Source organism: Pelophylax lessonae, assembly GCF_965119305.1.
Source record: "Pelophylax lessonae genome assembly, chromosome: 4".
Classification (NCBI taxonomy): domain Eukaryota; kingdom Metazoa; phylum Chordata; class Amphibia; order Anura; family Ranidae; genus Pelophylax; species Pelophylax lessonae.
This window is the reverse complement of record NC_138771.1, coordinates 423,170,536-423,195,573: the sequence shown is the minus strand read 5'-3', so window position 1 is coordinate 423,195,573 and position 25,038 is coordinate 423,170,536. Positions and strand designations below refer to the sequence as shown.

Here is a 25,038-nt window from a genome sequence, read left to right as displayed (position 1 = left end):
ATAAAATCTTTAAGCTGACAGATTCTGGGTGGAGCAGTTTTAGTGAATCTCCCCCTATGTACTGTATATGTCATTGGAAATATTGGTGTGAATTTTTATAGTTCAAAATGTAACTATTCATTGGTAGTATCCCCAGTCGGAATACATTTAAATCAATTTGCTGCTAAAAAAGATGGGCAACAAGTAGTTAAATCTCTATGTAACAGATTAAATCCCCACTCTAGGCAGTTTCCTAGCTGTAGTATATAGGCAATGGAAAGGATGACCTAGGTTCACCTGTTTTGAGACTAGTGTTTTATGTCCAAAGGGGACTACAGTAAATGAACTTGTAAGTGTTCTAGTTGTGTTATGGATTGTTACTGATTTCTGTGGTTTCATTATACTTGTTTAACAGTATAAGTTAAAGACTTTTTACAATCATTCTCATTTTTTTCAGGCTCAAACAACTCTCACAACTAATGACATTGTCATCAGCAAATTGACTCAGATTTTGTCTTACCTGAGGCAAGGAACTCGTAACAAGAAACTTAAGAAGAAGGACAAAGGTAGTTACTTGTTTACGGTTTGGCTGCCCCTCTACAGTTATGCTCCATAGTATCATTCTCAAGGGGATTTCGTTATTTTGCTCCCTTTATCGTTATTTTGCTTCCTTTATGTCAGACATCTATTTTCATATTTTACATCTTTAAAATATACACATTTACAGTATTTTCCTTATCGTACATCACGGGACACAGCCATATTCATTACCATATGGGTTATACGCCACCTATAGGTGAATGGACACTGGCAACCAATCAGACAGGAAGTCCTCCTATAATAACCCCTCCTACACAGGAAGTACCTCCGTTTTTTTCACCAGTGTCTTAAAGGTGATGGTCATGGTGGAGAGGCTCTCCACATTTTTTGTTTTCTCAAAGAAGAAGAAAGGAGTTTATGCTACAAAGCCCGATCAAAGATCTCTGAATCTAAGGGGATTAGCAATCTGATCCATCCAAAAAAGTCTTAAGAACTAAAAGGATGGTACCTGAGCTGCAGGAAAGGAGATACAAGGTTTTGCCTGTAATGTTGTCCTTTTTAAGCACTGGACCCTGGGATCCGAACCCTTGGTAAAACCAAACCCCAAAGGTGCTTTGGCAGGGTGCTATACAGGTCCAAGGGAGTGGCCCCTCAAAAACAAGGGGACCCAGTCCTTGAAGGTCTGCAAGTGACAGAAACTCACCGTGATGGGGGAAGATTGGATTCTTGTTACAAGACAGAATCCTGCGGCGGGACTGCTAAGTCCACTTTAAAAATATTTGTAAAGATATTTTTTTGCACTGTTCCTTTTAAATATCACAGCTACCGAGTGCCATGGCGGTCTCTACAGGAGACAGGTGTATTAGCTGTGTCAAAGCACACCTTGTTTTTTGTTTAAACGTATTTGCTCTCCCTGTGCAAAACAGTAGGTGCATCCAGTGTTTGTCTCAGCCTGCGTCTATAAGGACGATTTGGCATTGGCCGGCCTTGAGGGTAAGATTGCTGGCATGATTGCAGCATCACAAGGATGGAGGAAATGTGATAGATCCCCCTTACCTGAGTCATCCCCTGATCTAGTTCAGGATTGGGCTGAGGATGTGGAAGAAGTATCCGTAAATGACCCTATAGAAGGTCAAGCTGAGGTTTCCACTTCTGGGGAGTCATACTCGGCCTCTCATTCCCAGAGATTTAGTTCAATCTCCCGCTGAAATGGTCAAGTCTGGATACAAACTACCTCCCTTAGAAATGTCTGAAGTCTCTTTTTTTCTCTCTAGGCTAATTGTGCCCTCCTCATAGTCCTCAGGCTTTTAACTTATATCCGCTCTTGGAGCAGGTAATGTGTGCTGATTGGAATCATCCTGACAGGATTTTTGTTCCTCCCAAAAGGTTTTCTCTATTGTATTCTATGGGGGAAAAGTTCAAAAGAAAATGGAGTATACCTACTGTGGGTGCTGCTATTTCTTCTGTTATAAGTGTAACCTGTCCTGTGGATAATGCCCGGGTTTTTAAAGAAAGCTCCAGCTGATAAAAAGTTGGAATCTTTGCTAAAAGCTTCCTTTGCTGTTGCAGGCTCTGCGATACAACCAGCACTGGCAGCTATAGGAGTTTGTCAGTCTTTAAAAGACCATATTAAACGAGTTTCCAGGACTGTTCCTTCCCAAGGACAGTCTGTGAAAGATTTGACACATCTGCCTCGCACTTTGTTTTGCAGTAGATGCTCTTAAAGACTCCATACAGAAAATGTCACGGTTTGCTCTTTTGGCAGTGCATAATATGTGTAGAATCCTATGGCTAAAAAGCTGGTCTGCTGAATTGCCGTGTAAAAACTTGCTGGCTGTCTTTCCCTTTCATTGAGAACGCCTATTTGGTGATGATCTGGATAAATATATCAAAAAGATTTTGGGGGGAAGAGTGCGTTGCTACCCGCTAAGAGGAAAAGCAAACGTCCTCCTTTTAGGATTCCCAGCACTTAGACTGCCAGTGCTTCTAATCCCAGGCAGTTACGACGGCCCCAGCCACCTGTATCTAGAACAAAGCCTTTGGGGCAGGGGCAGAAGAAACCCTGGGCCCAGAGACCTACCAAATCTAGCTCTAAGCCTACCTTGTAAAGGGATGCCCCCACTCAGTTGGGTGGGGGGAGGGCTGCTACGGTTCTCGGAGGTCTGGGTGGATATAACTCAAGACAACTGTTATTTCCACTATCTCGCAGGGATACAAACTGGAATTTCTGGTGTTCCCGTATCCTTGGTTTGTAAAGTAAAACATACCTGCAGATCCCCTAAAAAGAAGATCTCTCTGGCTCTGGACCATTTAAGGTCCCAAAGAGTGATTACAGAGGTTCCGGAGGACCAAATATTTAGGGGTTTTTACTCAAACCTTTTCGTAGTCCCCAAGCCAAACGGAGATGTGAGACCTATTCTGGATCTCAAAGCTCTGAACCAGTTTCTAAACATTCATACTTTTCCAAATGGAGTCAAGTTCGCTCAGTCATTGCCTCCCTGCAGGGAGAATCGTTTCTAGCATCCATAGACATCAAAGATGCATTACCTTCAGGTGCCTATCTTTCAGGCCCATCAAAGGTTTTTACACTTTGCAGTAGAGAACCGTCATTTTCAGTTTGTTGCTCTGCCCTTTCATCGGGAGAATTCTATCCTCCTTGCAAGTAGGGGTAGATATGAAATTAGCCTTAGGCACCATTCAGGGTCAAATTTCAGCCTTGTCGTTTTTTTTCCGGAGACTGATCGCTTCACATTCCTTGGTTCAAACCTTCGTTTAAGGGGTGTTACGTATGCTTCCACCGAAGGAAGCCACTATTCCATCCTTGCAATCTAAATTTGGTGCTGGCAGTTTAACAGAAACAGCCTTTTCAGCCCATGGGGCATATTCCCCTGGTTCTTTTGACCAGAAAACTGGTCTTTTTGATTGCGCTAACTTAAGCCAGAAGAGTATCAGAACTAGCAGCTCTTTCTTGTAAAGAGCCATTCTTGATTTTGCATCAAGGGGGATTCTACGTCCACACCCAGGTTTTTTTGACCAAGGTGGTATCCGCTTTTCTTTTGAATCAGAACATTTTACTGCCTTCCTTTTTTTTCCAAATCTTTAAACCGCGGAGGAAAAGTTATTACATTTGCTTAAAGTAGTACGTGCATTTAAGATTTACTTGAAAATGTCAACTCAGATTCGAAAGACCAAACTTTTTGTTCATGCTGCCAGAAGGGCCCAGGAAAGGGCAGGCAGCATCTAAGTCTACGATTTCTCAATGGATTCGCCAGGTTATTATCCAAGCGTATGGTTTGAAAGGGAAGGTTCCACCTTTTCCGGTAAAGGCACACTCTACCAGAAGAGTAGATGCCTCTTGGACAGTTCGCCATCAAGCCTCTATGGGTCAGATTTGCAAGGCTGCAACTTGGTCATCGGTGCATACGTTCACTAAATTCTATCAAGTGGATGTTAGGACCCAGAAGGAGTCTGCATTTGGCCGCAGTGTTCTGCAGGCAGCTATGTAGATTTTTTGTAGTCTGGTGGCGGTATTTATGGTGTCCCCTTCCCCTCCAGTGCATTGCTATGGGACGTCCCATATAGTAATGAATATGGCTCTGTGTCCCGTGATGTACGATAAAGAAATAAAGATTTTTCCTACAGCTTACCTGTAAAATCCATTTCTTGGAGTACATCACAGGACACAGAGGTCCCTCCCCTATTGTATGGGGTGCTTATTGCTTGCTACAAAACAGAGGTACTTCATTTGTGGGAGGGGTTATATAGGGGGTTGCCAGTGTCCATTCACCTATAGGTGGTGTATAACCCATATGTTAATAAATGTGGCTCTGTGTCCCGTGATGTACTCCAAGAAATGGATTTTACAGGTAAGCTGTAGGAAAAATCCGTATTTTGTTCCCTAGATAAATTTTATTGTTGGTTGAATTTTGAATGGATTTAAATAATTTGTGACAGTTTACGCCTGAGCGCATCAGAATCGCACAATTGGGTTCCATTAATTGTTAAAGCGGTTGTAAACCATATTTGTTTTTTTAATAATCAACATGTTATACTTACTTGCTCTGTCCAATAGTACTGCACAGAGTGGCCCTAAACCTCCTCTTCTTGACCCCCCCCCCCCCCCCCCCCCGCTAGCTTTCTCTGCTCCTTCTCTTTTTTTTTTTTGTGGGCCACCATAGGAAGCCACTTCCTAGGGGGAGCACCTGCAGCCTTGCTCTGGAGTTGGGCTGTTTGCATCCATACACACACACACCTCGGCCCCACTACCCTGCTCTCCCCTCGTAGTGTTTGGTGGACAACAGCAGGAGCTGCTCCAAACACTTTAATGGCACCCCAGACACGCTAAAGGAGCAAGCAAAAAAAGGCGCCAAAATTGGCTCCAAAAAAGAACAGGAGCTACTTTGGCGGGTTTTTCTTTTTTTTAACGCAGACTTGAATGGGCCGTCCTATGTGTTGCAGCCTAAATGTATGTATGGCTGCAACACATGACTACAGACAGTATAAAGGATGAACTGCAGTTACTGCAATATGTACCAACTCTTTGCTTAAAAGACTGCAAGGCCACACGCAATGATGTAGGAGCCAGCAAGTTAAACCAGAAAGTGTTAGGTACAAAACATCCTTGCAGCAGGTGAAGCTCTGCAAGAAAGCGAAGATTGGAGTCATATTTTACATACATGTTTATTTCACATACCCTTTCACAAAAAAATGTAGCGAAAGGGTATGTGAAATAGAATAAGATTATACTATATTTCAATGGACAGTTAAAAGACCCATAAATTGTCAGATATAAAGAGCTAGCAATGCATCCCCCAGCCACATTTTTAACATTTACACCCTTCTGAAATCTCCCGCACCGTGACCCCAAGAGATGTCCCTTTGCCAGTAATAAAAACAGAATTAATCTGAAAAAGACTGTGGACAGCATAAGGATCCCCAATATATAATGAGAGAACTCCTAATAAAGCCAAGTAATTTGTGTTCAGCAGCTCTCATCAACACAGGAACCCCCTCGCAAAAGACAGAGTTCACATAATTTGAGAGGTCATAATGCATTTCAACCAAACCAGAGTTCTTAGAGTCCCCGTCTCCCCATCCAGCACCCCAACCATCTCCTCCCAACTACCATCATCAGGGATGGAGTGTTGAGCCCCCAAAGCATGTTGGTTGCTTTTTCTGCTGTTGTCATTTGCAGATTTGCAATAATACTGCTTTGGACTCTAAAAACTCTTGTTTGGCACCCTCCTTGGGTTAGACCATATTCCTCTGCTCTAAACCTCATTTGCATTTTAATCTTTGCAGGCAAACTGGATGAAAAGAAGCCTCCAGAGGCAGATTTGAAGTAAGTTAAAATGCCTTATGTATCATTTATCCATGAGTTGATTGTGACTGCCTTTTCTGAAATAGACTAATTTCTCTATCGTCCATTGACAGATGCAGATCTTATGCTTCTTATGCGCCATCTACAGGAGTAGACTAGGCAGTGAAAAGTTTTCACTCGACACGTCTATAGGGGCTGTCCCTCACAACATAACCCCAGACACACTGTGCTCTCATGTCAGTTTCTTGCTGCCTAGTGAAGGAGTAGGACCTAGGTTTCCGGCTGGGACTTCGATCTCAGTTTTTATATTATTTTCAGAATGTTTATTTATCTTTACTCACTATCCCTAGCTAGTGTCAGGTAGATCCTCCTGGTGAACTACAAGCGACAGCCGGCTGCGGTTTCGCACTGGATATTGTAGATCCTTACGGTCTCCCAGCCTGGCCAATGAGCGTGAGCAGGTTGTGGTCCGCCCAGGCCTCGCCACAACGGAGCCCCGGTGGATGGGGATGAGCCGGCGAGCGGATTCCTCGCTGGGACGTATCGACTTGAACGCCCTAAGTTGCAGCGTACCTCTTTTGGCTGGCAGCACCCCCACTCAGGGTGGGAGGCGAGCTTTTTCGGTCCATGGTATGGTGAGTGATGCAACGCCCCCCGTGTCCCTGAAGCAGACCTCTGAGGGGGAGATATGGGCCCACTCCTGGGGATAACAGGCCTGTGTTTTCTCTGAAAGATCCCCCAGGCCTATCAGGACAGGCCCTGCCCTCCCTGCTCCCGCTGGGGGTGCTGTAGTCTGCGTCTGACGTCTGGGGGGGGTTATTACAGATGTTACCTTGTCCTGGGGGGTCCCTTTAGGTGGATTCCCGCGGTGGCCTCATGCCTGGGTCCTGAGTGCATGGCAACGGTTTCGGACGTCATTTTAAGTGTGGGCATAGGCTCTCTCTGTGTGAGATCGGCGGCCATTTTCCATTAGCTTCCTATACTTTACTTTTGGCACCATTTTATTGTAGCCTGACTCTACACAGGCAGTGTTCGGCCTCTAGTGATGATATGTCACTTCCTGTCAAACGTTTTTCATGCAGGAGATTGACTACAGAGCAGCTGCTTCTCAGCGGTGGTAAAGTTAAGGGGTTTTGTTCCTTTGGGCATTCCTCTGGCACACTTTGCTCCTGCCATCCTTAAGGGGGAACTCCGGATATAGCACGGTATAGCAGTGCGGACCGCGATCGCGGTATTTACAGGTGCAGTGCACTCCTTTTTTTTCTGAGAAAAATAAATCCAGTGCGCTAAACACATGAAAAAGAGTTCTACATTTGAGAGACACTGTGGAATGCTGAACACACCAGCAAACAAATGTGCAATATACAATAAGGTGAAAACCAAACAATAAGTTTGGAAGTAACATGAAGAGAACTATATCCAGAAGGGAGACCTTCTGGATATATGAACTCAAATGTTTTCGTCCCTCAGGACACAACATTGAATGGAACATCAATTCCTATGTGAATAACAGCTAATTTACCCTCCATAGTGCATGTGTACTATTCAATTCCATTCATCTCTCATTTAAGTGTTTGAATTTTATTTTCCTCCATTTTAAATGCCATTTGCCCCATTTGGATCTGCATTTCCCAAGCATGGGCCCTTATTATGCAGTAGCAAAGGGATAAAGGAATATTCACATTTCACATGCAGTTTATTGACTGTATAAAGTGTTAATGCCAATATTCTCCAGGTTCAGGTATTTTCTGTTTTGCATCAGTAGAAGGCACCCTTACCAACTGGCAACCATTATAGTGGCCTATGGTGGGGAAGAAAATAAAATGGGATTCTGGTGTCCCTCCTTTTTGCATTAACAGATATATTTGAGCATTGATTTTAGAATTGATGTAAACTTTTGATTCTATTCCTGCATTTTAAATAAGCATGTAAAATAAAAAGATTATATATCAGATGTGGGAGGGGTACTCACTTAATAACACGTAATATTGGACCACATATGGATTTTATTCCTTTTTATTATATTCGTTTTAATTTGTATTTTATTTCAGAGGATGCATATTAAAAGTATTGCGCATCCAATGAAGTTATCATTGTTCAAATATTAAGAATATTGCGGCAGGGAATGCTGCACTTACACCGGGACATCCTGTGCAGACACCGGAAGTACTCTTTCAACCTCACATAAAAGGGCGGAAGTGACGATGCGTGCTTCCTCCTATCTCAGTTGATGTCCAATTAGGGAGGAAACGCGTCAGAGAGGAGGCGCCGTCCCATCGTCACATACATCGCCGCGGTCTGCACTGCAGGTAGACGCGGACCACAGGAACCACTCGGCAGTCATTCATGGTGTTTATTCATGATGTCCATGTAAGTGTATCCTATCTTTTGATCAATAAATGGTTTAAGGGTAATGCACTATTGGCTACTTTTGTCTCTCTTGCTGCATACTGGGGATCAAGAGTAGTCAAGACTACCAGGGAACACCGGTCCATTATGGCATCTGGATAAGAGGAAGGAATATACTTTGTCTATGAATTCCTTAAGGTTCTTACAGTTTGAATATCTGGTAAGAGGCTCACTTACTTCCTGTGCATAGGAGGGTGTGGGAGGATTCTCATCTGTCCCTCTCCCCAGCACGTGGTTTGTGTATTGGATCCGGTCGCACATATGCCCTTTTTCACAGATTTCTGGTAAGAAGTTAAACGACACTGGTGGTGGGACATCAGGCACATCATAGTGTTTTTGTTTGTCACCGGCAATATCACCTGCTTCGTTTGGTTTATTTTTCACGGACATTTGCCGTTTTCACTTGAACTTTGTTACTTACTTTTGCATTTTTGTGCACCTTTGTGCCACATTTGTCACGGACTTTGGTTATTACACGTGGATCTTTTTCCACTTTGTATTCATTGCTCACTTGTACCAAATTTGTGCACTGTCCCAATAATGTTAGCAGATTTATTGTTTGGTTTTCACCTTATTGTATATTTCACCATTTCTTTGCTGGTGTATTTAGCATTATACAGTGTCTCTCAAATGTAGAACACTTTTTCATGTGTTTAGCGCACTTGATTTATTTTTCTCACATATTATTCCACTTGGATCTATAGTTGCAGCTTCACACAGTCCATAATCAGCGCACCTTCCACACTTCACTCCTTTTTTTTCTGCAATTGCAAAATGGAGTCCCAAAGTAAAATATCCCCCTCAGACTTTATTTGTGGGCATGCCAGACCATCCGGATCGCAATTTATCATGTCTCTGTCTGCAGCTTTAGAAACTCTGGCGTCAAAGGTGGACCTTGTCATGAAACAAGTTGCTACCCAAAAACTGCCTATGCCCTCTGTCTTCTGATTCAGAGCCTGATATGGTCGCCACGGACAATCCCATCACGGGGGATCTCTGTCCTCGCAGTCAGATGGTGAGGAGGATATGTCCTCTTCAGTTGCAGTGCGTGAACGCGCTATGGTGAAAGCACTTGTTTAGTAAGGGAAACATTGCAAATCGATGATGAGCTCACGCAGTCAGGAAAGCGGGTTGTTTTTGGCTCCCGAAAAGCTCAGAAGTCGGGTCAGGTGTTCCCTTGTCCCGGAGACTTTCACGATATTGTGAATGAGCAATGGCAGCGCATTAAGCATGTGCTGGTGCCAAAGCGCTTTAAATGCCGTTATCCATTTACTGACTCAGTCTTAAATCCTTGGACAGTGTCGCCTAAGGTGGATCACCCGGTTTCCAGGTTGAACAAATCTACAGTGGTTCCTGTGGAAGACTCCCGGTGTTTACGGACCCGGTGGAATCCCTTTCCCGCCACCTACATTTGTTGGCCGGCTCGATACTTAAACCCTTTTTTCGCGTCCGTCCTGGTTTCTCAGACGGTTACTGAATGGGCTAAGGTACTTAGGGGGGTAACTTGGACTCTGAAATCGTTCACCCGACTCTGCTTGAGCTCACAGACCAGATGGCCCAGGCCATGGGGTACCTGTGTGATGCGGCCCTGGACGTGGCTCCTCTGGTTGCCAGAGTGTCTGCAGTGGGGATTGCCATACGCCCCATGGTGTGGCTGAAATGCTGGTCGGCGGACCAGACCTCTAAGAAGGCCTTAACTGATCTCCCATTTTTGGGTGTTTGGTGACTCCTTGGATGAGTGAATCAAGGGTCTAACGGGGGGTAAGAGTACTCTTCTCCCCCCAATCCTCAAATCGCAAGACACCTCGCAGTCAGTGGGGGCCTTCTTTCACGGGTCACAGGCAGGTTTTTTCGTGCCTCAGGGGCGCAAGAAAAAGGTAAACCGTTCAGAGCCTCTGGAGGTAAAAAGGCTTGGTCGGGTGAGCCCGAGACTAGCCAGTCCGGTTCGGCGAACAAATCCTCCTCTGCATGAAGGGACACCCTCACCTGATTTGGGGGTGGGGGGACGTCTGCGTTGCTTCAAGAACCCTGGACGTCTCTGATTCAGGACACATGGGTTTCACAAACTAATTTGTTCAGGGTACAAGATCGAATTTCGGTCTCACAAATCTCCGTTCATCTCCGGATCGATTGAAGGATCCCAGGGAGTCAGTGCAGGATCTTCTTGCACAGGGATTGATTGTTTTTGATTGATTGTATTGTAGGTTTTTTATTCAAACCTGTTCACAGTGCCTAGAAACACAGAGTCTTCGCCAAGGTTTTGGCCTTGGTGTTGGCTTTGCTATGCAAGTTCTCATCTGACTCTGTTGGGCGAGACCCTTTAGGAGTTTGGGTGGACCATCAACTTCAAGAAGTCTGCGCTGACTCCGTCAGTGCACTTGAATTACCTGGGTATGATTTTAGACTTTTCTCTCTGGCAAGGGGCTTTCTCCTCAGGGAGAAAACTTCAGACTTTGCAGAGCGAGATCAGGTTGCTGATGGACACCGGTCTGTTCTCTCTGCGGACTTGTATGAGGTCTCTGGGGCTGATGATGTCAAACTTCGAGACGGTCCTGTTTGCTCAATTTCACATAAGACCTCTACAACAAGAGCTTCTTGTCAAGTGGAACAAGGATCTGCAGTCCTTTGACAGGATGATATGTCTCAGCCTTTTCATGAGGCCGGAGCTCTCGTGTCGGCTTCTAGTCGCCCGCTCTGAGCCAGGGCAGGTCTTTTCAACCACTGTTGTGGACAGTGGTCACCACGGCTGCCAGCCTGTCGGGCTGGGGTGGAGTACTGGAAATCTCTGTGCCCAGGGACGCTGACCAACGGAGAAATCCTCTTTACCGATGGGTACTCTCCGACAATGCCACGGCTGTGGCTTACATCAATCAAGGGGGCGGCCAGGGAGGTAGCCGAGATTCTGACTTGGGCCGAGGAACATGTCCCGGCTCTCTCCGCAGTTCACATTCCCGGTAAGGAGAATTGGCAGGTGGATTACCTGAGTCGTCAGGTTCCGGATCAGGGGGGATGGTCCCTGCATCCGGCGTTTTTTTCATCTCCTGTTTGCCCGATGGGGAACTCGGGAGGTGGATCTGTTTGCGTCTCATCTGCACAAAAAGATACAGAGGTTTGTGGCCTGGGCTTGAGACCCTCTGGCCGACGCCACAGACGCATTGGTGGTGCCCTGGAGCTGATATCGGCTGTTTTATGCCTTTCCTCCAATACAGCTCTTGTCGAGGTTCCTCCGCAGATTGGCGGTGGACAAGGTGCAGGTGATTCTGGTAGCCCCAGACTGGCCTTGCTGGTCTTGGTACGCGGACCTGGTAAAGTTGGTCGTCGAGCCTCCTTGGCGGCTGCCTCTGAGAGATGATCTGCTGTCTCAGGGCCGATCTTCCATCCTGCTTTATGGTCGCTGGATTTACCGGCATAGCTGTTGCAGGCCAGGTGTTAATAGACAGAGTTCTCCCTGATTCTGTGGTTCCTACCCTGTTGAGGGCTAGAAGGGCAACTTACAGGTAGAATTATCATCGTACTTGGAAGATGTATATTGCCTGGTGTGAATCGCAGAGATTGCTTCCTCGCTCGTTTTTGGTGGCGAGGGTCTTGATTTTCTTGCAAAAAGGAGTTGAGCAATGTTTTGGCTTTAGGCACGCTTAAAGGACAAGTGTCGGCCTTAGCCATTTACTTCCAATGCCCGTTGGCGACTAATTACTTGATCCGCACCTTTTTTCAAGAGGTGCGTCATCTGGTCCCTCCAAAATGATCCCCTTTGACTCCGTGGCGTGGGATCTGAATTTGGTTTTGTCTGTTCTTCAACAGCCTCCTTTTGAAAATATTAGGGAAGGTGGTGTCTTCTTCCAATTCAACATAAATATTGTTTTACCTCGCTCTGTTCTAAGACTAAGCATTCCAAGGAATTTGCCTTACATTCTCTGGATGTAATTTTGGCGATCAGGGTTTACATGTCGGCCACAGAGCCCTTTAGGACATCTGGTTCTCTGTCCTTACTGAAGGATCTCGTAAGGGTTCGGCTGCATCTGCTACAACCATATCCAAATGGATCAGGCAGACAGTTGTTCATTGAAGGGTCAGGTTCCTCCTTTCCCTGTGAAGGCGTTCTACTGGAGCGCTGAGTGCCTCTTGTCTTTTTCGCCATCAGGCATTTGTTACTCAAGTGTGTCAAGAGGCGACTTGGTCGTCCGTACATACTTTTACACATTTCTACAAATTAAATTTATTGGCATCCTCGGATGCCTCCTTTGGCTGCAAGGTTTTGCAGGCTGCTGTTTAAAAGAGACTTGGTTTTTTTCTCTTTACGGGGTTGAATTTTTGTTTTGGGGGTAAGCGCCTGTTGGTACGGGTTGACCTTTTGCTACCCAGTTGGCTACGTTTTTAGCCTTGGAAATACGTTAACGGTTTTGGTTGCTTTCTTCCCACCCCTCATGCCTATACTGCTTTGGGACGTCCCAATAGTAAAGAAGCATAAGATCTGCATCTGTCAATGGACAATAGAGAAAACTGCATTTTTCTAAGAACCTACCGTAAAATCCTTTTCTCTGAAGGCCATTGCCAAACGCAGTACCCGCCCCTCTATTATGGGGATGGTTGTGTCTTCTTTTCACTGCTTGCTACAAAACTAATATCGGAGCACAGTGTGTCTGGGGTTATGTCGTGAGGGACAACCCCTATAGGCGTGTCGAGTGAAAGCTTTTCACTGCCTAGTCTACTCCTGTAGATGGCGCATAACCCAATAGTGAAGAAGCATAAGATCTGCGTCTGTCAATGGATTTCAGAGAAAAGGATTTTGCGGTAAGTTCTTACAAAAATCCAGTTATCTTATGTGTAACTGGATTTGTCATGTACAAAGTAAGAAAATGGATAAAAAAAATAGTTGCAATAATCATAAAATTTCTTCTAATTTGTGTACAAAATTAAAGAAATATAAGTTTACTCTGAGCAAATTTTTTTTTTTTTTTTTTTTTTTTTTTTTTACAGACATATTTGTAAATAAGGCCCTATTGTTCACAACGGTTTAAAAATAAACTGTTTCCAGATGTGTTTTCATACAGAGTAATGTTGGTAATTTAGGTTTCAGCAGAGGCCTACCAGATTTGAATTTTTGTTTTTTTGTTTTTTTTTTTCTCGTGCAGCATCTTTGATGATATTGGAGACTATGTTCCAACCGCCGCTAAAGCACCTCGTGAGAAGGAGAGAGAAAAACACAGGGAAAAGGAGCGGGACAGAGATAGAGAACGTCCGCGGGAGAGAGAGCGGGACCGAGATCATGACCGAGATCATGACCGAGATCATGACCGAGATCATGACCGAGACCATGACCGAGATCATGACCGAGACCGTGACCGTGACCATGACCGAGATCGTGATCATGACAGAGATCATGACCGAGATCATGACCGAGATCATGACCATGATCATGACCGAGATCATGACCGAGAAAGAGAGAGGGAAAGAGACAGGCAACGGGATAGAGAAAGGGACAGGGAGGAGGAGAAGAGGAGGCACAGCTATTTTGAGAAACCAAAGGCTGATGATGAGGTGAGTACTGTATTCTCTAAATTTTGTATTATGCTGTTCATTTTCAAACTTGGTTTATAATTGACAACAAAATACTTCTGTACTGCAAGAAAGGTAGAGAAATAGTTTGTATGCTCCTTGAATGTGTCCTTCCACGTGAAGGTTATTTTGTCAAGTTGGAAATTAAAAAAAAAAAAGTATTTATATTCTTTTTAATTTTCTTTCAGGCTGATACCGAAAAAGGTAATTCCTTTTTTTTTTTTATTTGAGTGTCTTAAAGTAGTCTGTTTTAACTCAAAACATGTGTAATTGCCACTTTTTATTCTTTTTCGGTCATTGAACCCTCCACACTGTTGTAAGATCTTTTTATTTTTCTGATCACAAAATGATTTTATTTATTCTGGTTTGGTTTGCCTTGTCCTTGCCTCATCCTGACATTCATTTTCTGCCTACTACAAGATTATGCACGTGCACCCCAATATGTGATGGTGTGTATATATAGTATGAAAAGTGCAGATATCCCCATTATGGCATTTGAAATATCACTGTGCATGGCATATGTTAAGCCTCTTGAAATCCTACACCAAATTATAGCCCTCCTCAAACACATAGTGCTTTCCAGTATGGAGGTTGTGTCTGACCTCCTCAGCATGCAGTGCTCAGGCCTGAATTCCCCCTTCTGTCTTCATACTTCTGCTACAAAAGTTAAAAGAAAAAATAAAATGCTGTGAATGTATGATATTGGACAGTATTGAAATGGGGATGACGATTAAAGTAGTAACTGCAGTCTCTCCACCCCCTCCTCTGTGCTGCTGACAGATGAAGAGAGATTTTTAGCATGATCTTCACTTCTGAAAGGTTGTAGATAGAGAGCAGAAGACTGCAGGTAAACAAATAAAACTTATGGTGGAGGATTTGTTTCATCTGTGTATCATCTGAGGCTATTCACTTCAATGGGTATATGTGAGGGCCTACAACCACGTTTTAGCACTGTACAGGTTTAGGCGTATTTTAGAGTAGGACGCAACAAATGCACTGTGAAAAAATAACAGACTTAGGAAATCTGGTCGTACTGCCATGCGTGTGCAGATCTTATATGTAATTATCTTTTTCACTCACACTGTCATATGTCTTTGAATACTGTTGATCATGGTTACAAATCAGTTTATTTGTATTCTCTGTGAATTTAGATTCTGTATATTCTTTCCTAGGTCCAGGATCCACCAAGGACTTGCTGAAATCGATCAACGATAACTTTGCTGGAACACAAGGATGGGATGGCATGGAATATCCTTTTTCTTAATACATAGGCGTACAGGGATGCACACAAAAGCAACATTTCTAAAACAAAAATTGAATGGGAATGGATTGGGGAGATGTTGTATATAGACTGTTCTTTATTCTGGAGCCTTGCTGTGACTTTAGTGGATAGTCCACAGACAGGTAATGCAGTAAAGGTTCCACAAAAAGAAATTCAAAGGGGAAACTTAGTGGTATTGGTTGCATACAAAAAAAAAATATGTTAATGACTTTCTGAAAAATTACAAATGAGTAAACTTGACTTCTGTATTTGATTACACTATGTAATCAATGACTGTATAATGGGAGTACTGCTTAAAGCTGAGGCAGAGAGAGAGAGAGATCACTTTACCCCTGTACAAATCATAAGTGAGCTCTCATCTTGAATATGCAGTTCAGTTTTGGGCACCAGTTCACAAAAAGGATATTGGGGAACTGGAGAAAGTGCAGCGAAGGGCAACCAAACTGGTAAGAGTCATGGAGGAGCTCAGCTATGAGGAAAGATTAGAGGAAATTAATTTATTCTCTCTTGGAGATTAAGGGGGGAAATGTGATCAACTTATATAAATACAGAAGTGTTCCATATAGTTAACTTGGCGTTGACTTTAAGGTCATCACAGTCATCACAGAGGACAAAGGAGCAATCTTTACGTCTGGAGGAAAAGAGATTTAATCTCCAAATACTGAAAGGTTTCTTCACAGTAAGGGCTGTGCAAACGTGGAATAGACTTCTTATAATGCCCCATACACACGTGCAGATTATCTGCAGACTTTTGTCTGCAGACTTACCTTTTCTATGTAGTGCAAGGGCCTGCCGGATTGCATACAAATTGAAAGTGTTTAGGTTTGACCTCATATTATATGGTTTTGGTAAGTCTGCAGACAAAAGTCTGCAGATAATCTGCACGTGTGTATGGGGCATAAGAACTGGTTCTGTCCAGCGAAGTAGAATAAAAAAGGCCTGTATTCTTTCCTATATGTACATAATATAACTGGATACTAACATTTATAGGTGAAGTTGATCCAGGGAATATCTGATTGCCTCTTGGGATGCTGGGGTATTGTTTGTCTTCCTCTGGATCAACTGTAGGTTTAGGATTGTGTATATAGCAGCCCTCAAAAATTCTGCTCGCATTCTGCGAGTGGAATGATGAGGAGGGCGAGTAAGAACAGGGCTGTACTGTAGGGGGAATGTGTGTTTCTCCTCGGTTCAGCCTGCCCCCCCCCCCCCCCTGTCACAAGGCTGTGTGTGTGTTTCATTGTTACATAGCCCAGTGAGCAGATCCCCCCCCCCTCCAGGAATGGGAGAGGCTGCATCTGCTCTGCCTTCTCCCGCCCCCCTCTCTCTCTCTCTCTCTCTCTCCCCCTGTGCCCGCCCACACACTCAGTACAGCCGTGCGTGCTGTGTGTGAAGGAGATGTGTGGGCGGGAAAGTTTCATTGAAGCAGCTACATGGTGAACTGAGTAAGATGAGCACTGTGACCGGACTTACTCCTCCCTACCCTGTCACCCCCCCCCTGCCCCTTTCACCCCCCCCTGCCATCACCCTCCCTCTGTCCCTGTCATCACCCCCCCCTCTGTCCCTGTCACCCCCCCCCTCTGTCCCTGTCACCCCCCCCCTCTGTCCCTGTCACCCCCCCCCCCCCCTGTCCCTGTCACCCCCCCTTCTGTCCCTGTCACCCCCCCTTCTGTCCCTGTCACCCCCCCTTCTGTCCCTGTCACCCCCCCTTCTGTCCCTGTCACCCCCCCCTTCTGTCCCTGTCACTCCCCCTTCTGTCCCTGTCAACCCCCCTTCTGTCCCTGTCACTCCCCCTTCTGTCCCTGTCAACCCCCCTTCTGTCCCTGTCACTCCCCACCCCTCTGTCACTCCCCACCCCTCTGTCACTCCCCACCCCTCTGTCCCTCCCCACCCCTCTGTCCCTGTCACACCCCCCTGTCTATCCCTTTCACCTTCCCCTGTCCCATTCACCCCCCCTCTGTCCCTGCTGTCACCCCCCCCTCTGTCCCTGTCATCCCCCCCCTCTGTCCCTGTCATCCCCCCCCTCTGTCCCTGTCATCCCGCCCCCTCTGTCCCTGTCATCCCCCCCCCCTCTGTCCCTGTCATCCCCCCCCCCTGTCCCTGTCATCCCCCCCCCCTCTGTCCCTGTCATCCCCCCCCCTCTGTCCCTGTCATCCCCCCCCCTCTGTCCCTGTCATCCCCCCCCTTCTGTCCCTGTCATCCCCCCCCCCTTCTGTCCCTGTCATCCCCCCCCCCTTCTGTCCCTGTCATCCCCCCCCCCTTCTGTCCCTGTCATCCCCCCCCCCCTCTGTCCCTGTCACCCCCCCCTCTTTCCCTGTCATCCCCCCCTCTGTTCCTGTCATTTCCCCCCTCTGTCCCTGTCATCCCCCGTCCCTGTCCCTATCATCCCCCGTCCCTGTCCCTATCATCCCCGTCCCCCCCTCTGTCCCTGTCATCCCCATCTGTCCCTGTCCTTTCCTGTCTCTCCCTGTCACCCCCTCTCACTCTCATCCCCCCTCTCTTTCTCGCTGTGTCACCCCTTCCTTCTCTCTCTCTCCGTTTCACCCCTTCCTTCTCTCTCTCCCTCCTTGTCACCCTCTCTCTCTCTCTCTCTGTCTCTCCCTGTCAACCCCCTCTCTCCCTGTCACCCCCCCCCTCTCTCCCTGTCACCCCTCTCTCTCTCCCTGTCAGCCCCCCCCTCTCTCCCTGTCAGCCCCCCCTCTCTCCCTGTCAGCCCCCCTCTCTCTCTCCCTGTCAACCCTCCCTCTCCCTGTCACCCCCCCCCCTCTCTCTCTCCTTGTCACCCCCCCTCTCTCCCTGTCACCCCTCTCTCTCCCTGTCAGCTCCCTCCTCTCTCTCCCTGTCAGCCCCCCCCCTCTCTCTCTCTCCCTCCGTGTCACCCCCCTCTCTCTCTCTCCCTCCGTGTCACCCCCCTCTCTCTCCGTGTCACCCCCCTCTCTCCCTCTCTTTGTGTCTGCCCCTTTACCTCTCTCCATATCAGCCCCTTTGCCTCTCTCCATGTCAGCCCCCTCTCTTTCCCTGGCACCCCCTTTCCCTCTCTCCGTGTCAGCCCCCTCTCTCTCTCTGTCACCTCCTCTCTCTGTCAACCCCCCCCCCCCCTTGTCTCTCTCTCTGTCAAACCCCCTCTCTCTCTGTCGAACCCTCTTTCTCTCGGTTGTTTTTGTTAATATTTATTTTTGTAACTTCTGAATAAAACATGTAACAGTGTAATTTTATGAGATATTTTATGAGGGCGTGTTTAGGGGCAGAGCAGGGTAGAGTTTGGGTGGGGCAACAAGTGGCGAGTAACTCTTAAGGCCTGGCTAGTAGCTCAGGACATGAAATTTTGAGCCCTGGTATATAGGATTGTATAATTTTTCCCCTCCCCCTTTTATTGGTTGAACTAGATTGTCTGGTTGAAAAAGGACACAAGTCAAACAAACCATGTAACTATTAGAAATCCCCCTCAATGACAGTTGTCACAGGGACAGCTGACCATTTAGAAAATGTACCTATTCCCATTGTTTTGATAAAAAAAACTATTAGGCTGTAAGTGCCAGGGAACTTACATTTATGCAAACCTGTAAAGTTTTATAAACCCTAATAAACTTCTCATATTTGCTTCCTTTTGGTCTGCATTTTAGTATATCCGTTTAATTAGTCCAAAAAGTTTTTTTGTTCTGAGGACTACAGGGTCCCACCCATCTATGTTATGGTCAAGAGGACAGAGGGAGTTTCCAGTTGTCCTGTTCTGATAGTGCTGGAAGTATGTTATTCATCAGGCGAAAATAAAGGAGGAAATAAACCTGTAAAAGGACATACTGTATATTGCATTTTTGTTAACAAGTTGAAGGAAGTGTAAATGGACTACAAGTGGTGACAGAAGGGACTTGTAGGTAATTTATTCATAAATGACGCGGCTGTGCAAACCAAGCCCCGCACAGCCATGCCGATTTTAAAATGTGATAGCTGGTTGTGGGGAGAAGAATCCCCACCCACTGTCACTGGGAAGAAGGGGAGGAGGGGATGATCAACATGTTGCATATTAAGGCTGGCACATTCGCCATTCTTGGCTGGCTCAGCAGAAACCATATTCCGCCAGTGTGTACAGCAGCCTGTCCGACGGGAGTCACCCTTACGTCCAGCTTCCAAACAGGCATGCTGCAAAACCAGCATCCGATTAGCGCTGGCAGCCAATGGCTGACTGGTGTGTCCTGGCGGGGTGGCAGTCCACCTGTTAGGACATAATAGCTCAGTGGGTAGACCGCTGTACTAACATTGCATAGTTAGTACAGCAAGCTGCTCCAGTTTTTTTTTTTTTTCACTCAGCCTGCTTTAAAGTATTCTGCTTTAAAGTATTTTTCCACTTTTACAGCCAAATTGGGATTAATCTTACTTTTATATTTGGGTATGTATTCCCATTCACATAGCACAACTTGAAATATTTAAAAATTGCAACTTGCAAAGATATTTTTTTTTTTTTTTTTAATTCTAGCACTGAAATCTTGTTTAGTTCTCTTTATTGATGAGGTAAAGAACAATTACAGCTAGCTCCTCTGTTCTATTAATCTCTCCTACACTGTGTAATTATTTTTTAAAACAATGCCTGTAAAAACCTTGTCTTTGAACTTTTATGGCCGTTCATGTGACCTTCGGCTGCTGTATTCCTCTGATCTATGGGCTACAGAGGGAGGGGCGAGTTCCCCCTCTGACATCAGCCTGGGAGGTCACATGACCGGCCAGAAGAGATCAAAGATAAGGTATTTGCAGTATTTGTTTTACAAGAACATTTACACAATGTAGGAAAGGAGCTGGCTGTAATTGTTCTTTACTTTTGCTGCCAGCTACTAATAGCGTCAGGAGAGGGGGGGGGGGGGGAGATGCACACAGGAGCTGACAGGCAGGGAGAGAGGAGAGCAGTGGGATGACGGAGGCACGTAACCTGACCACGGTAATCGGGGATCAGCAGCCACGATTACCATGGTCAGCACACAGAGGGAGAAACAGGAAAAGGCTGGATCAGCCAGGTTTTTTACAGTTTAGAAAGGGGCAGATTAGACAGCACAAATACTGTGCCGTTTAATCTGCTAGAAAGGAACAGGATCTCTCCTTTTTTAGGGTTTTGACCATTTTAATGAGTCTGTCTGTCTGTGCTGTGCTGGCAGATCTGTTTTCTAGTTGTGAACTAGATTTACAGGTCTGTCCTAACAAAGGGCAAAATAAGCTTTCCTTCTTTTTATGTTAATGAGAGGGAGCTCCTCCTGTCCCAAGCTTTTCGGTTGGAACAAACTCACAGCTTGGCACCCTGTGCTGCTCCATTTTCTCTGTCTGAGTCCTGGTGTGCAAGGGATTACAGAAAACAAATCCAAAGGTATAATTAGGCACTTTTTATTTACAAGCTGAATTTAAAATGCTTTTATTGCCTGACTTGATAAGTACATAAGGTTTTTGAATAGTTGTAATTTTTTTTAAGAAGTCGCCAGTTGCTATTAGATGTTATGTGATGCAGTAAGGTTTTTCCTATGGGGAAAGTGAGAGATTATTTTACAAAAATTACTTTAACGGCTGAAAACAGTAAAGAAACCTGAAGATAAGAAGCAGGTTGGAGATTTCTTCGGCATGTGGAACAGCTATGCAGAGTGCTATCCTGCAACGTAAGTACTGCTTATTTCATCATAGGATCCTGGTGATTTGGTCATTGTTACTGTAATTCATCACAGCCTTTTTTAATGCTGCTCAGACAACACATACAATGTTTGTTAGTGATTACAAGGTCTGTAGATATTTGGACTGCTGACATGGGATGTTCTCTCACCAAGAACGGAGATCTTTTCTTGTTGGAATCACATCCCAATTGTATCCACATCATCTTTTGTTCCTGACACTGCATAAATACAAGGGATTGTTTTCTATAAAATAAAAGCTGCTGAATAAACGGAAATATTAGGCTTAGGAATTACATTGGAAGTCTTCTCCTAGACTACAGCAATATGTTTCTTTCCCCAATAACCTGTTGCATGCTAAGCTTCTGAAGGTAATTTGCACCTGTGTTTTGTGTTCTTTTAAATAAAATGGTTAACAACATGCTTTAATTTTGTATCTCCTTAGCATGGATGATATGGCAGTTGACAGTGATGAAGAAGTGGATTACAGTAAAATGGACCAGGTGTGCTTTAACTGTTTTGTGTAACATTAGGCATATTTGCCACATATTGTTTCATGTTATGATGATAGTATGCTGAATGACAAATCTAGAGAGTAAGAGCAGAAGATTTTTCACTAAAGTTCTAAAAATGAGTGATTTGCAGAGTATAATTGATAAACTTTATTATGTTATGCCTATTCTGTAATCAAATCAAAGGGTAGGGGAGGTCATACATTATGCAGTTTTCTTTCCTTCAACCACAGGTTGAAGGAAAGAAAATTGCTAGATTACCCCATCAACATTGTCAGTGTTGATGAAGGAATCCCTCCTGCTGCGCTATTGTATTCTGACAGGGGGAGGTTTCCCAGCCATCAGAATGCAATGATCACTGGTGGTGGCTATAGCCACCAGCAGTGTTCGGAAAAAAAAAAAAAGACAGGCTTGTTGTAATAGAGTTAATCGAAAGATCAACTTCAGTACAACCAGCCTCCCCATAGATGGACAAATTCTGCCAGTTCCTGCTGAACCAGTCAGCTTTCAATCCGTCTAAATTTTGTTTTCAAAGGAGTGGATTGTGTATGTGTCACCACTAACAGGCACAGTAAATAGAAATGTTCTGTCACTTGCTGGCTAGTGGACTGTCCATAGGAAAAGGGGAAGATGGCTACCAGCATGATAGTTTACCAAATGCACCCCAGTTGCTGGAGTCCTGGAATTAAGTAAGCAGCCAGTGAGTGCTATTATGTCCGGACTTCCATTAACCACTTGCTGACCGCAATACGTATATATACATTGCGGCTTTCAAGTGGTTTACCAGGGTTATGGCTGTAGCTGTCAGCCCTAACCCCAGTATTTTATTTATTTTCAACCCGCGATTCTGTTTCTCATAAAAGTGATCCTAGTGGCTGATCAGCTGTTGGATCACACGTACAAGCAAAGGGAAGGGTCGAGATCTTATAGACCCCAGATCTCTCCATAAAGAGGACCTGTCATCCCTTATCTCTATTACAATGAATGTAAACATTCCTTGTAATAGGAAATAAAAGTGAACGATAAAGAAAAAAAAAATTAAAGGGACAGTGTAAAAATTAAAAAATAAAATAAGTAAAAAAAAATGTAAGCGCCCTATCCCTCCATGCTCACATACATAAGTTGCACACCCATATATAAACGGTGTTCGCATCACACACGTGTGGTATCGCTGCAAACGTTAGAGTGAGAGCAATAATTCTAGCGCTAAATTCCTCTAACTCTAAACCTGTAACCTGTAAAAAATTTGAGAGTTTCGCCTATGGAGATTTTTAAGTTTTGCAGTTTGTAGCCATTCCACGAGCGTGCACAATTTTAAAGCGTGTCATGTTGGGTATCCATTTCAGCTTTTACATTTTCAAAAAAAATTAGGTTATGTATTGTGTTTGGTCCTTTTTTTTTTTTTGCTTTGAAATTCATTAAAGTGTATTTTTTCCAAAACAATTGCGTCTGAAAAACTGCTGCGCAAATACAGTGACAAAAAATTGCAAAGATCTCTGTTCTAGTCTCTGAGTTCTCTGCTAAAATCTCTCTCTCTCTATATATCTATCTCTCTCTCTCTCTCTCTCTCTCTCTCTCTCTATATATATATATATATATATATATATATATATATATATATATATATATATATATATATATATATATATATATTATAATGTGTTTGAGGGTTCTAAGTGATTTTCTGAAATGGATAAATGCAATTGTCATTGTGTGTTTTGATAACCAGAGGATATAAAAGATCAGCGAATGTTAACTATATCTAAACCTTTTGGACAGTATATCATCTGTTCAGTTGTTTAATATTGTGTTGGATACAGTGGTGCATATGGTATGACACTGTACTCAAACTCTCATTATATCCTTTGTGCAGGGTAATAAGAAGGGTCCTTTGGGACGGTGGGACTTTGATACACAAGAAGAATACAGCGAATACATGAACAACAAAGAAGCTCTTCCCAAGTAAGTATAGAAGTCATAAAACTGTAAATGTGTTGAATAGCTGCACTCAAGGTTTTTTTCTACAATTTTGTAGACAAGTTGTGTGGCTGAATCTGATGAAAGATGCATTTCAAAATGGTGTAGCTTTTAACATCTTTCATAAAAAATCGCATTCAGAAATTGTTGAAATTTAGTATAACAAAATATAGGGGTGACTTAGAGTTATGCTATTGCATTCAGTGCTCTGTCCCAGTCAGATTCATTATGTATGCTTAGTAGATTCTCTTTTAGGAAAGTATAATTCTCTTAGTTCATAGCGAAGTAAAGCAGAATATTGAAGTAGGAGCTGTGAAAGATGGAGTGGAGGATCTTCTTGGCAAAACTCCAACCGTCACCCACTACACCCAAAAATGTACATCATTTGATGGCTACCTAAAAATTGGCTTTATTCAACGGTCAGTTTTCAGGAGATAACCGTCAATGCAGCTCAGCAGCCGCTGAGCCATTATCCCAGCGACCCCCCCCCCCTGCGGCTCTGCCCGGGTTTCCCGTCCCACCGAGACCCGAGCAACCTGCCGGCACATCCGCTGGCTGGTTGGAGTCCCAAACAAGCCGTTTTCGGCTTTGATCGGGTCTCCAATGTAGTAACCCGGAAGCAACGTCACAACGTCCCTTCCAGTTTACTTGGCTGCTAGCGGCGCCCATTTTAAAAACTCTCAGTATTCAAAAATGCTGATTTCAGCATTTTGAATACTTTGAAGTGCAGTGGAGGGGTCTGGGGTCTAGACCCCTGATCCCTCCATAAAGAGTATCTGTCATTGCCTATTACTGTCACAAGGGATGTTTACATTCCTTGTGACAGCAATAAAAGTGATCAGATTTTATTTATCTTTATTTTTTTAAAAAAGAGTGCTAAAAATAAAAAATTAAATAAAAATAGGAAAAAAAACATTTTAGAGCGCCCCCGTTGCCGTGAGCTCGCGCAGGAAAGAAAACGCATACATAAGTCGCGCCTGCAAATGAAAACGGTGTTTCAACCACACATGTGAGGTATTGCAGCGATCGCCAGAGCAATAATTCTAGAAAAATACGTCCTCTAACTCAAAACCGGTAACCGTAAAAAAAAAAAAAATGTTGGCGTCGCCTATGGAGATTTTTAAGTAGCGTTTGTCGCCATTCCACGAGTGTGCGCAATTTTAAACCGTAACATGTTAGGTATGTATTTACTTGTCGTGACATCATCTTACACAATATACAAAAAAATTGGGCTAACTTTACTGTTTAGTTTTTTTAAAATGCAGTAAAATGTATTTTTTTCCAAATAAATTACGTTTGAAAGACCACTGCGCAAATACTACGTGACAAAAAATATTGAAGCGACTGCCATTTGTTTCTCCAGAGTCTTTGCTAAAAAAATATATATATATAATGTTTGGGGGTTTTAAGTAATATTCTAGCAAAAAATACTGATTTTAACTTGTAAACAACATGTGTCAGAAAAAGGCTTGGTCCTTAAGTGGTTAAAGGCGGAATGCTGAAAAGGCATTTGACATGCCTGCACTATAGAGGTCAATGCCCTGGTCTATCTAGTGGACTCTTAATAGGAAAATACTGTATACTAAGCAGGTAACATTGGAATGGTAAGGAAAGCCAGAGCTTGGCCTGTTTGCAGCATTGCTAGAATATGCTGGTTGCCTGGCTGTCTCTGGCTTTATTACTTTCTGAATCTTTGACCTGGAGCATGTATACAGCGGGCAACTCATAATTTAGAGCTTCTGTCCCCTTAAAAGCATATTCAGCCAACTGTTCAAATATATGGTCTTGAAGAGGAGTACCACTGAATATTTGCAGAGGGATTTG

The 25,038-nt window shown here is 44.3% G+C and overlaps 1 protein-coding gene across 1 annotated transcript in view; it reads left to right on the top strand.

The window, feature by feature from the left end:
* The window catches only part of IK (IK cytokine), a 74,324-nt gene that overhangs the window by 33,871 nt on the left and 15,415 nt on the right, over positions 1 to 25,038 (top strand). Inside the window, exons 10-16 of the mRNA XM_082255004.1 lie at positions 437 to 545; positions 5,821 to 5,860; positions 13,381 to 13,790; positions 14,956 to 15,054; positions 20,638 to 20,716; positions 21,171 to 21,228; positions 23,111 to 23,199. Coding sequence (XP_082111130.1) covers positions 437 to 545; positions 5,821 to 5,860; positions 13,381 to 13,790; positions 14,956 to 15,054; positions 20,638 to 20,716; positions 21,171 to 21,228; positions 23,111 to 23,199 — 884 coding nt within the window. The remainder of the gene's footprint in view (positions 1 to 436; positions 546 to 5,820; positions 5,861 to 13,380; positions 13,791 to 14,955; positions 15,055 to 20,637; positions 20,717 to 21,170; positions 21,229 to 23,110; positions 23,200 to 25,038) is intronic.